The sequence below is a fragment of the Rhinopithecus roxellana genome, chromosome 8, assembly GCF_007565055.1.
Source record: "Rhinopithecus roxellana isolate Shanxi Qingling chromosome 8, ASM756505v1, whole genome shotgun sequence".
NCBI classification, from domain to species: domain Eukaryota; kingdom Metazoa; phylum Chordata; class Mammalia; order Primates; family Cercopithecidae; genus Rhinopithecus; species Rhinopithecus roxellana.
The window spans coordinates 20,403,228-20,417,380 of NC_044556.1; the positions used below are offsets into that span (position 1 = coordinate 20,403,228).

Below are 14,153 nucleotides of genomic sequence, written 5' to 3' on the forward strand. Positions count from 1 at the left end.
TAAAAGGTATGACAGCTACATGGACAACTACATTGGCATATCTACTTATCTCATATTACTTGTACCAATTTTAAAACTAATAGTCACCTTTTTTGTTTTTTTAGAGAAAACTATCATGAGAGGGAAGGGAAAGATCTGGGAAGGCCTATAAATTCTCACATAGACTGTTAACATTCCTCTACTCCAGGCTTTAAGAAACCAAGCTAAGCACTCAGACTGCTAGTGAAGGCGTGAGTGTCTATAGAAGGTGTTTGTTTTTCACCACTTCAGGTACACTCCCCTTTTATTGCTTTATATGCCAGAGACTCACTCTCCAAGTTTCTCTGTTACTCCAAGAAACTTTTTCTGTTCTTTGTTACATCAAGTCCAGATTTTCATCAAAAAGCTGTCCTGGCCGGGCACGGTGGGCTCATGTCTGTAATCCCAGCACTTTGGGAGGCCGAGGCGGGTGGATTACGAGGTCAGGAGATCGAGACCATCCTGGCTAACACGGTGAAACCCCATCTCTACTAAAAATACAAAAACTTAGCCAGGCGTGGTGGCAGGCCCCTGTAGGCCCAGCTACTTGGTAGGCTGAGGCAGGAGAATGGCGTGAACCCGGGAGATGGAGCTTGCAGTGAGCTGAGATCGCACCACTGCACTCCAGCCTGGGCAACAGAGTGAGACTCTGTCTCAAAAAAAGAAAAAAAGCTGTCTTGTACTAGTTCTGGTTCTCAAAAGGCAAGATATTACCACATATCACACAAAGTTTTAGAAGAGGAATAGAATGTGAAGGGTATTAAAAGTATATGTAGCTATGATTTTCATTTTGTGAAGACTTATTAATCTTAATATTGACTTTGGTCTTAATTTACTCATTCTTTCAAAAATTATTTACTGAGTATAAGATATGCCAGACCTGTGTTAGGCTCTGAAGATATGGTGAACAGAATAGACACAATTCTTGTCTAGTGGAACAGAGAAATAAATAATAATTAGTTAATTAACATAAACACATAATTACAAATTGTGATAAGCACTATGAAGGAAAAGGCTGTGATGTTACAAGAAGGAATAATCAAGTCTAATTTAGTTGGAAGTGGGTGGCAGGGAGGTTAGTTGTGAGTTTTCAGGGAAAGCCTTATGCTGAGACCTGCATGCTAAGTAGACATTAACCAGACAAAGAGTATATAAAGACTTCTGTGTGTGCAGTGCAAAAGTAGCTTGTTTCCTTTTTGAAAAGTATTGGATCAAAAGTAACAGCATTAGAAAATAGAATTTGGGGCCGGGCGCGGTGGCTCAAGCCTGTAATCCCAGCACTTTGGGAGGCCGAGACGGGTGGATCACGAGGTCAGGAGATCGAGACCATCCTGGCTAACACGGTGAAACCCCGTCTCAACTAAAAAATACAAAAAACTAGCCGGGCGAGGTGGCGGGCGCCTGTAGTCCCAGCTACTCGGGAGGCTGAGGCAGGGGAATGGCATGAACCTGGGAGGCGGAGCTTGCAGTGAGCTGAGATCCGGCCACTGCACTCCAGCCTGGGTGACAGAGCCAGACTCCGTCTCAAAAAAAAAAAAAAAAGAAAATAGAAATTTGGGCCAGATATGGTGGCTCATGCCGGTGATCCCAGCACTTTGGAGGCTGAGGTGGGAGTATTACTTGAGGCCAGGAGCTTGAGACCCATCTAAGCAACATAGTGAGACCTTGTCTCTACAACTAAAAGAAATAAATATTTTTATTCAAAAAAAATTTTTTAAATACGTTTAAATTTAAGTGGCAAAATAGTGAGTTAGGTTAGTGTTGTATTTTAAAAAAATGGAATATTGGACATTAAGCTTATAAGTAGATTAACTTTCTCTTTCAAATTTTAGGAAAGCAGAACTAGAAGCAGCTGTGAGAAAGAAGATTGAATTGAAAGAAAAGCTCTACATATTGTTGAACAGCTTTTAGAAGAGAATATTACAGAAGAGTTCCTAATGGAGTGTGTATGTGTTGACAAATTATTAGTTTTGTAGTATAACATCTTTAAATCTGTGCAACATGAAACTTCTTTGCATCATTAAAATCTTTGAATTTGTTCTCAGTCATTAGATGCAGATAACAGTCTATATAATTCATGCATTTTAAAATAAACAACTATCATGCATTCCTTGTATAATGACTTTAAAATGCACTAATGAAAATAACAAGTACATAACAGGTGATGACAGGTAATGTATATTTCAAAATATTAAGAGTGGATTTCAAATATTCTCACCACAAAGGATAAATATGTGAGGTGATAGATATGTTAATTAGCCTGATTTGGTAATATATACATGTGTTAAAACATCACCTACTACCCCACAAATATATACAATTATTATTGTCAATTAAAAAGCAAAAAGAGGCCAGGCACAATGGTTTATGCCTGTAATCCCAGCACTTTGGGAGGCCAAGGTGGTCGGATCACTTGAGGTCAGGAGTTTGGGACCAGCCTAGCCAACATGGTGAAACCCCGTTTCTACTAAAAATACAAAATTAGGCAGGTGTGGCTCATGCCTGTAATCCCAGCTGCTCGGGAGGCTGAGACATGAGAATCACTTGAACTCAGGAGGCAGAGGTTGCAATGAGCTGAGATCACGCCACTGCACTCCAGCCTGGGCAACAAGAGCTAGAATCTGTCTCAAACAAATAAATAAATAATAAATGGAAAAAAAGAAAAATGAGGATGGGGGAGAAAAGAAAAAAGAAAAAGCAAGTATATTTTGCCCTTAGTCATAGTTCTTTTAACCAGTCTGCTAATACCACTTGATTTTCTTCAGTTTGTTCTGTGATTGCAATTCCAGATTTCTATATTCTGTGTTGTATTATTTTAAGTAACAGAAGAATATTATTTTTGTCAATGTAATTTCATCAATTTTCATATTTCAAAAACCTGAAATACAGATCATTTATGACTTAACATAAAACAATTAAATTCCACATTAAATTTTTTTTTTTTTTTTTTGAGATGGAATCTGTTGCCCAGTCTGGAGTGCAGGCTCTGCAAGCTCTGCCTCCCAGGTTCATAGCCGTTCTCCTGCCTCAGCCTCCCGAGTAGCTGGACCTACAGGAACCCATCATCATGCCCGGCTAAATTTTTTGTATTTTTGGTAGAGATGAGGTTTCACCGTGTTAGCCAGGATGGTCTCAATCTCCTGATCTCGTGATCCGTCCTCCTCGGCCTCCCAAAGTGCCGGGCTTGCAGGCATGAGCCACCACACCCGTCCCACATTAAATTTTTTTAGGCCAAGCAGGATGGCTCATGCCTGTAATCCCAGCACTTTGGGAAGCCAAGGCAGTAGGATCGCTTGAGCCCAGGAGTTTGAGACCAGTCTGGACAACACAGTGAGACCCTGTCTAAATAAAAATTTGAGAATAAAAAAAATTTTTTTTTTTTTTTTTTTTGAGACGGAGTCTTGCTCTGTCGCCCAAGGCTGGAGTGCTGTGGCCGGATCTCAGCTCACTGCAAGCTCTGCCTCCCCGGGTTCATGCCATTCTCCTGCCTCAGCCTCCTGAGTAGCTGGGACTACAGGCGCCCCGCCACCTCGCCCGGCTAGTTTTTTGTATTTTTTAGTAGAGACGGGTTTCACCTTGTTAGCCAGGATGGTCTCGATCTCCTGACCTCATGATCCACCCGTCTCGGCCTCCCAGAGTGCTTGGATTACAGGCTTGAGCCACTGTGCCCCACCGAGAATAAAAAATTTTTAAACAGCTTCACTACATTAAAATTTTGAATGGAAATTTCTTTTATATTATCATAATCCTTAAGAGGGCAAATGAAAACTCAAGCTTCTATTACAAAAACACTTCTTAGTATAGTTCATAGATCTTTTTCTAAACAGGAATATATGAACATGACAATTCATATTTTTATTGACACAGGTAACTGCATCAGTATCGGCATATATGATGACACCAGAAAAGACAAAAGCAAATATGCTTCGTTTGAAACATAAAACTTATATCACTCAATAAAAAGTATTTCAGTCCCTGTGAAAACAGAAAAACTTGTTAAAAGATCTCAAAGTTAAGAACAAGAATCAAGATTATTTGAACATGAAGATGTCAAAGGAAACTATTTGATGTTAGCTTACAACTATCACCTCACCACTCTGTACAGATTTTTCAGAAGTGGGAAAATTTTGCACAAACTGTTCAGGAGTCACAATGACACTTTTGAAATACATTGTTGTTAAAGATTATGCTTTAAAAAATAGGTAAAATTGTATTATTTTCTGATTTAGTTAATTTTTTAAATAATTTTTTTAAAAAATAAAAGATACTGTTGTCATTTAGCTTGTGTATAGCTATAGCATCACTTCTTCCTCATGCCTCAGAATTATTTCACTTAAATATATAATCTACAAAGATGCAGAGACCACTGTGGCAGACATTTTTTTAATAACAACTTTTTTTGAATGCTTACTGTATGTTGAGCACTTCTGTAAGTGATTTTGCTTTATTTTCTCCTCTAATTCTAACCTCTAACTTATGAGGGAGGTACTATTGCTATCCCTGTGTTTTCAGATAAGATTGATGAGGCTTACAGAGCTGATAAATGAACTTTTCTATTAAACTAGGAGGAAATAACCCTCTCATTTCATTTTAGGGGAAGTTCATTACACCTGCTCACTACAGCGATGTCGTGGATGAACGTTCTATTGTCAAACTCTGTGGTTATCCTTTATGTCAGAAGAAGCTGGGAATTGTAAGTAACTCATTTTTTTTCTTAAATATGGGCTTTTATTTTTCATTTAGCAAAATACTTTTGTTGTAAGAATAAGAAATGAAACCAAAGGTCATGAACTAAAGGCATGGATTGGCCAATGATATGATATGTAGATTACTTAATCTTATAATGTAAGTTTCATGTTTATTATTTGGATTCTTTTGTAAGCTGTACTTTCTTTCTTTAGGTACCAAAACAGAAATATAAAATTTCTACCAAGACCAATAAAGTCTATGATATTACTGAAAGAAAGGTGAGTTTAAAGGCTTTCATCGTGTCAATTAATTTTTTTTTCTTTACTAAACTATCCTAACAAGGAATGGCAATTAATTTTTAATGATATTAAATGGGATTCTAAAAGAAACTGTTTAAAATCTTACTGGTTAGAAAATGGTGGTGTTAAAAGTTTGGTTTTATTTTATGTCAAAGGTATTAATTGTTTTGCTTAAGCTTCAATTGAGACTTGAACATTTAAAAGTTAAAAGTGCATAGTGACACAAATCTAGGCAAATAAATCATGGAACAGAATAGAGAGTCAGTAACAGACTAACACATATGTAGACACTTGTATATGACAGCAGGAGTATTGTAGATCAGTAGAGAAAGGATGGGTTTTTCAATAAATTATACTGGCACAATTAGTTATGCAAATAGAAAAAAATGAAAATTGATGCCTATCTCAGTCTGTATACACAGATCAATTTTAGGTAGATTAAAGACATAAATGTAAAAGGTAGATTCTTTTTGAAGACACTATGGGAGAGGCCGGGCATGGTGGCTCACACCTGTAATCCTAGCACTTTGGGAGGCCAAGGTGGGCAGATTACCTGAGCTCAAGGAGTTGGAGGCCAGCCTGGGCAATGGCAAAACCCTGTCTCTACAAAGTAAAGTACAAAAACCAGCCAAATGTGGTGGTACGCACCTGTAGTCCCAGCTACTCAGGAAGCTGAGACACATGAATCACTTGAACCTGGGAGGCAGAGGTTACAGTGAGCCAAGATCATGCCACTGCACTCCAGCCTGGGCAACAAGAGCAAGGCACTGTCTTCAAAAAAAAAAAAAAAAAAAGACAATAGGCTGGGTGCCATGGCTCAAGCCTGTAATCCCACCACTTTGGGAGGCTGAGGCGGGCGGATCATGAGGTCAGGAGATGGAGACCATCCTGGGTAACACGGTGAAACCCCACCTGTACTAAAAAATACAAAAAATTAGCCAGGCGTGGTGGCGGGCTCCTGTAGTCCCAGCTACTCAGGAGGCTGAGGCAGGAGAATGGCATGAACCTGGGAGGCGGAGCTTGCAGTGAACCAGGATTGCACCACTGCACTCTGGCCTGGGCAACAGAGCGAGACTCCATCTCAAAAAAAAAAAAAAAAAAAAGAAAAAAAAACAATATGGGAAGATATAAACTTGAGGTAGAGAGACTTTATAAAATAAGATGGAAAATTTTGGGCCAAAGAGGAGAAACTGATAAACATTTCTATATTAAAATGTTAAATTTTTGTTCATCAGAAGTTTCAAAAAAAAGAATGAAAAGAGAAGCCACAAAGCAGAATGTTGTTATTTCATGTAACTGGCCATAGAATCATATCTAGAATATATGATCTATAAGAAAAAGACAGACTAATAGAAAAATGTACACCAGGAACTTGAATGGCTAATAAACATATGAAAAGATGCTCAGTGTTATCAGTCATCAGAGAGAGCAAATAAAAACACACTGAGTTATGTTTTCACAGCCCACAAAATAGCCAATATTAGGAAATCTTTTTGCAACTAGTGGGAATCAAAATTGGTGCAACCTTTTTGAGAAAGGGTTTGGCATTTGTCTGGTGAAGTCTTTGCACATTCTCTGTAATTAAGCCTTTCTATTTCTTGGTATAAACCCTAATAAAATTATTACACATGTGCACCAGCATGTATGTATAAAAATGTTTATAGCTGGATAAACAGTGGTATATACACACAATGGAATATTAGCCTTAAAAAAAGGAAAGAAATTCTGACACATGCTACAAGGTAGATGAACCTTGAAAATAATATGCTAAGTGAAATAAGCCAGCACAAAAGGACAAATACTATATGCTTTCACTTACATGAGGTACTTAGAGAAGTCAAATTACTAGAGACAGAAAGTAGAATGATCATTAAGAGAGGTGGGAATGGTAAGTTAGTGTACAGGGTTTCAGTTTTGTAAGATAAAACGAGTTCTAAAGATGAATGGTGGTAATAGTTGCACAACAGTGTGAAGGCACTTAATGCCACTGTGCTGTACACTTAAAAATGGTTATGATGATAAATTTTATATGATGTATATTTTACCACAATTTTAAACATTTTTTAATTGCAAAAAAGTTTATAGTAACATTGTAGTGATAGCAAAAAAATTAAAAACAACTCAACTGTCTATAAATGGTAAAGTGTAATACACTAACACAATGGAATGTAGTACACAGTGAAAATTAATAAGCTACAACTACTTGAATGAATCTTAAAAACATAATTTTAAAAACAAAAAATAGCAAGGTACGGTGGCTCACACCTATAATTCTAGCACTTTGGGAGGTCAGGGAGAGAAGATTGAGACCGGCCTGGGCAACAAATCGAGACCCCATCTCCACAAAAAATAAAATAGCCGAGTGTGGTGGCATGCCTGTAGTCCAAGCTACTCAAGAGGCTGAGACTGGAGGATTGTTTGAGCCCAGGAGTTTGAGGCTACAGTGAATGAGACCCTGTCCCTAAAAAAAAAAAAAAAAATTTAATAAGTGAATGAAGTAAGATAAGAATGTATAACAGTATTATTCCATTCAAAAAAATGTTTAAAAATAGGCAAAACTGAATATTTTTTAATAGAGATATGTACACAGGTGCTAAAAGTGAAGAGAAATGAGGGAATGATTAACATCAAATTTATGATAGTGCTTCTGGGGAACGTGGAGGGCGATGCAGTTGGGAAGGCACATAGAGGCCTTCAAAGGTTCAGTATGTTATGTCTTACTTTGGGTGGTAGATCTATAGGTTTCCATTTTATTCTTTGAACTATACATTTATGTTTTATACTCTCAACTGTATGTAGGTAATGTTTCACAATAAGAAAAAAACTGGATTTATAATGTTCTTTTCAGTCTTTTTGCAGCAATTTTTGTTACCAAGCATCTAAGTTTTTTGAAGCACAAATTCCCAAAACTCCAGTATGGGTTCGAGAAGAAGAGAGGTAATTTAAGTCATTGTGTATACACATTTGTTCATATATTCTGTTCTAATAATTTGTTTCTGCTTTTTGAGATTAGCTGAGAGTAGGTCTAGTTTTCTGTAAAAAGTGACCATTTTATACACTTTAATTATGGGGAAATGGTTATATTTTAAGCATAGCTATTGAGGATTTTACACTTAAAATCAGAAAATGCATACATACAAATGTTATTTGTTTGTTGTTTTAGCTTTAATTGCTAAATCAGAACTTTAACTCCGGTGCCCTGTGATGCTAGTTATATCTGTGAATCCTGTTAATATGATAATCCTGGAGGAAGAATGTTAAATTTTTTCAGAAGTTACTGGGTCTTAGGATCCAAGTGAACTCTGCTGTGAGGAAGGTTAAAAAGTTCAGAGTCATTTACTCTTTATAAAAATCAGTACACTGTTTTATCAATTTAAAGACAGACAATTAAAAAGTAATTTTTTTTGTACAAAAAGTTTACGGGCAATGCTGGAGTTTAGCCTCTTGGAAAATGATTTAAATACTTGCAATGTTTTACTAGGTGGTAAAGTCAAGAAAATTTTATTATTGAGGGTGAAATGGCATGATAATATAAAGGTAACAAGTTATTGTTACGGTAATTAAACTGCATTGCCTAGAAATTCCAATCAAAGGCTTAATGAGATAATGCCCAAAATAAATGCGTATTTGAAAGAGTATATCATAACAACACAAGGCAGTGTTACTTGTCGTAAGATAGGAACTATGCCAAATAAACTAATGGCCTAAACATAATGAGATGCAGGTTAACTAGAAAGCTCTGACTCAAAAAAAAAAAAAAAAAAAAAGCTGAAAACCTTGAAGTCTTTTCTAATGCGTAAGGCGATATAATACCACTCTCAATTCAAATAACATCATTTATGCTGATGACAGCACGTGTGATGGCACACACCTCTGCCTGCCAATCCAATCCTGTGTGGTTTAGGATATGGAAAACGTGACACTGTGGCCCTTGATAATTGGGTTAAACGTAATGAAGACTAAATTGTTCATCATTTCACCACCAGCCTGTCAGCTTTCTTGTTGGGAAAATAAAAGATTGGCATTGTTCAACATGACTGGGAAGCTAAGAGTATTTTTTACTTATTCTTTTTCTCCTTTCTTAATATTTCTGTCACTAGAGCTACCCATTACTTCCCCAGTCCTCTGAGAGCAACATATTTTATTCCCCACTGAAACCAGTGTTTCCTCAAGTTATCCTTAACTTTTCTTCCAAAGAGATTTTCTCTACATCTTAAATTTAACCCTTTGTGCCATCCTCATTATCTACCTCAACTGCTTCAAAACCACTTACCAAACTACCTTTCCTGCCATCTCTGTTTTCTTCAAGCATAGGTATTGGTACTTCCTTTAGCTAATTTAAACAAGTCTTCCAGCCTGGTGTAGTGGTTCATGCCTGTAATCTCAACACTTTGGGAGGTCAAGGTGGGCGGATAACTTGAGCTTAGGAGTTTGAGACCAGCCTGGCCAATATGGTGATACCCCGTCTCTACTAAAAATACAAAATTTAATTGGGTGTGGTGGCGGGCATTTGTAATCCCAGCTACTCGGGAGGCTGAGGCAGGAGAATCACTTGAACCCGGGAGGCGGAGGTTGCAGTGAGCCAAGATCATGTTGCTGAACTCTAGCCTGGGCCACAGGGTGAGACTCTCAAAAATTAAATAAATAAATAAAATGAAGTAAAACAGGTCTTCCTCTAACGTTTTCCTAAAATCTTACCGTCCTATATTCAGAATGCTCACTTTTCCCCAAAACTTGAAGCCCTTTCACTTTAATTTGCAGTTCTTGAAATTCTACCTTAGCTATATACCCTTCACTACCTCACTAAAAAAGAAAGATGAAAATGTCCTTTGTGCCGGGCACGGTGGCTCATGCCTGTAATCCCAGCACTTTGGGAGGCTGAGGCGGGCAGATCACGAGGTCAAGAGATCAAAACCATCCTGGCCAACGTGGTGAAACCCGTCTCTACTAAAATACAAAAATTAGCTGGGCATGGTGACGCGTGCCTGTAGTCCCAGCTACTCAGGAGGTTGAGGTAGGAGAATTGCTTGAACCTGGGAGGCAGAGGTTGCAGTGAGCCGAGATCCTGCCATTGCACTCCAGCCTGGTGACAGAGCGAGACTCTATCTCAAAAAAAAAAAAAAAAAAAAAAAGCCTTTGTTTCCCTAATCTAAATGAATCAACTTAATTTATATTCAAATTGTGCAGTAAGTGCTTAGTACCTGGCAGGCTATACACATACATACAAGTATAAAACCCAGCCTGTGAATTTAACAATCACTGGATGGCAGAACATGAATTAAACACATTTGTGTTGACTTTAATGGGGACCTGGCCTATAAATGAGCAAGGTTAGGACATTGCATAATGAGAAACTGTGAGCAAAAGTGAGAAAATAAACCTGTGGGAATGGGTTGGGATATTGAACATTGGCTGACTTGAAATTTGGGAAACGAGAAGATAGCAATAGATAAATAACAAAGGGCCAGACTGAGTGTGGTAAACCCTCAAGTACTGGGGAGCCATCAAATGTTTTTGAGCAGAATTTAATCTGATATTGATGTACAAAATGAATTAAGAAAGAATCATAATTAAAGAGCTAAAAGGGTTCTTAGAGAGATTTAATCCAACCCGTTCATTAAGTGTATTTCTTAAACTAGTGATCTGTATGAGACCAGGATTCTATTTGTTATATTCCACTTGATTAGAAGGAACAGTGAATAATCTATATATATGCATCTGCCTCATTGTATAGCATAACTATAGCCCTTAATTATATATAACACTTGTCAGTGTATAACCGTATCAATATCTTTATATCTGGGTGCATTTGTGTTACCTTAATTTCCAAATTCTTAGGGGCAGGGATTATGTCCATGCTATTTAATTAATCCACTAGAGGTCACTGTTTTTTCAGAGACATCTTTTTACCTGTGCTAAGGATCAGAATTCTAGAATTTGATATTTTTAAAAGCTTGTCTGGCTACTGCACATGTAAGCTCTACAGAAATGTGGTATTTTAAAGAAAGTCTGTTCACATGTGGTATGGGATACAATATCCTGAGCCAGTCTTCCTTTAGGGAGGAAAAAATTGCTTCTTGTAAATGGTGGCATGTAGTATTTAATGCAGAGATATTTTTATTAGCTTACAGTGAGTCATGATAAATAATAAATTGCATCATAATAGTAATTTTAATAATCATAATTTTAAAATAATAAAAATTTTTATGGCCAGGCGTGGTGACTCAAGCCCATAATTCTAGCTTTGGGAGGCCAAGACTGGTGGATCACCTGAGGTCAGGAGTTCAAGATCAGCCTGGCCAACATGACAAAACCCCATCTCTACTAAAAATACAAAAATTAGACAGGAGTGCTGGAACACGCCTGTAGCCCCAGCTACTTGGGAGGCTGAGTAAGGAGAATCGCTTGAACCCAGGAGGCAGAGGTTGCAGTGAGCCAAGATCACACCATTGCACTCCAGCCTGGGCGACAGAATGAGACTAAGAATAAATTGTTAAATTCACCCAAAAGATTAGGTATCTTCTTGCAATGACTTCCAAACTTTCGACCACTAAGTGCATTTTACATTATGATCTCATATATGCGTATAACTGAAACTAAAACAAAACTTCTGTGAAACAGTATTATCCTTACTACATGAAATGCCTCTGATATTTTCTACTCTGTTGCTTTTTTAAAACACTAGCAGCAACCTACTTAATTGATTGGTCCTGATCTGCAGTTTGAAGAGCACTGTTTTGTTGATGTTAGTTGCTACACTAGCAGTACTTAATTGTTGGTTGATCTGCAGTTGTGTTTTAAGCTCAGGTTTTTGGTTGTTTACCATAGGAAACCCGCTTCTCAACACTAAGTCTCAGTTTCCTCATTTGTAAAAGGAAAAGGTTGCATTTAACTTCTGAGTTCCCTTTGGTTCTAATGATTTACAGTTCTAAGCCAACTGTGTCATTAGTCATTGCTACTGTAAAGAAAGTTTTCTACATAAGGAAATATTTATTAAAATGATGAAAATTAAAATTATCTGCTTAAGACTAGAGAAACTTATACTACCTTATAGAAAGGTCTGTCTTAAGAATTTTGAATAAAGTTACTGACTTTAATAATTTGATCTCTTTAGTCTGTAAAAGTGAAGGCTGATAAAATATAGATCAAAGCTTTTAAATTATGAAGAAAAACCAGGGATGTTTTAGAGCATGTCCTGAACAATTTGAACTTGGCATCACTGAGGATGCCATGACCTTACACACCATTTGGAAACAGAATATTGAATTTGACCTAATTTGGTCTTTCTTACATTATTGTGAAAGCCAGTAAGTACAGGCATATCTTGGAGGTTTGGTTCCAGATCACCACTATACTAAAGCAATAAAGCAATCGTGGATTTTGTTTCCCAGTGTCTGTAAAAGTTATGTTTCCACTATGCTGTAGTCTTTTAAATGTGCAGTAACATTATATGTTTAAAAAATAATGTATATACCTTAATTTTAAAATATTTTAATTGCTTAAAGATGCTATTGATCATCCGAGCCTTCAGCGAGTATTGGTCTTTTTGCTGGTGAGGGTCCTGTTTTGATGTGGATGGTCGCTGACTGATCAGGGTGGTGGTGTCTATAGGTTGGGGTAGCTGCGGCAATTTGTTGAAATAAGACACCAATGAAGTTTGCTGCATTGATCGACTTCCTTTCACTAAGATTTCTCTGTAGCATTAGATGCTGTCTGATAGCATTTTGCCCACAGTAGAACATCTTTCAAAATTGGAGTCAGGCCAAGAGCGGTGACTCATGCCTGTAATCCCAACATGGTTGGGGGGCAAGGCAGGAGGATCACCTGAAGCAAGACATTTGAGACCAGCCTGGGCAACACAGCGGGACCCATCTCTACAAAATGTTTAAAAAATAAAAAATTAGCTGGGTGTGGTGGCACACAACTGTAGTCCTTGTAGCTACTTGGGACGCTGAGACTAGAAGATCACTTGAGCATAGGAGTTCATGGTTGCAGTGAGTTAGATCAAACCACTGCACTCCAGCCTTGGCAACAGAGCAAGACCCTGTCTCAAAAAAAAAAAAAAAAAAAAAAGTTGAAGTCAGTCCTCTCAAACTTTATTGCTGCTTATCAACTAAGTTTATGGAATATTCTAAATCTTGTGTTACCATTTCAACGATGTTGACATCACCTTCATCAGGAGTAGATTCCATCTCAAGAAACCACTTTCTTTGCCCATCCATAAGAAGCAGCTGCATATCCATTCAAGTTGGATTATGATATTGATGCAATTCAGTCACATCTTCAGGCTCCACTTTTAATTCTTGTCTTGCTATTTCCACCATATCCATAGTGACTACCTCTACTGAAGTCTTGAACCCCTCAAAGTCATCCATTAGGGTTAGAATCAGCGTCTTCCAAACACCTGTTAATGTTGATATTTTGGCCTCCTCCCATGAATCCCAAATGTTCTTTTTTTTTTCTTTCTTTTTTTTCAGACAGAGTCTCACTCTGTCACCCAGGCTGGAGTACAGTGGCGCAATCTTGGCTAATTACAACCTCTGCCTCCCTGGTTCAGTGGCGAAATCTCAGCTCACTGCATCCTCTACCTCCCAGGCTCAAACGATTCTTGTGCCTCAGCCTCTCGAGTAGCTGAGACCACAGGCATGCGCCACCACACCTGACTTATTTTTGCATTTTTAGTAGAGATGGGGTTTCGCCATGTTGGCCAGGCTGGTCTCAAACTCCTGGCCTCAAGTAATCCACCCACCTCGTGTTAGAATTACGGGCATGAGCCACTGCGCCCAGCCCCAAATGTTCTTAATGATATCGAGAATGGTGAATCCTTTCCCCAAAGGATTTCTATTGACTTTGCCCGAGTCCATCAGAGGAATCACTGTGGCAACTATAGCCTTAGGAAACGTATGTCTTAAGACTTGAAATTACTCCTTGACCTGTGGGCTACAGAATGAATATTATGTTAGCAGGCATGAAAACACTAATCTTGTATGTTTGCATCAGAGTTCTTGGGTGACTAGGTACATTGTTAATAATCAGTAATATTTGGAAAGGAATCTTTTTTTTTTTTGAGCAGTAGGTTTCAACAGTTGGCTTAAAATATTCAGTAAGCCATGCTGTAAACAGATGTACTGTCATTTAGGCTTTACT

General features: G+C 37.8%; 1 protein-coding gene across 1 annotated transcript; it reads left to right on the top strand.

Annotated features, from left to right (window-relative positions):
• The first annotated feature begins 1,895 nt into the window (after positions 1-1,895).
• Positions 1,896-9,408, top strand: LOC115899046 (putative RNA polymerase II subunit B1 CTD phosphatase RPAP2). The gene is made up of 5 exons (XM_030935171.1): positions 1,896-1,964; positions 4,613-4,711; positions 4,920-4,985; positions 7,855-7,943; positions 8,859-9,408. The coding sequence occupies exons 1-5, from the start codon at positions 1,956-1,958 to the stop codon at positions 8,908-8,910; spliced, it is 315 nt and encodes a 104-aa protein (XP_030791031.1). The 5' UTR covers positions 1,896-1,955; the 3' UTR covers positions 8,911-9,408.
• The last annotated feature ends 4,745 nt before the right edge of the window (positions 9,409-14,153 follow it).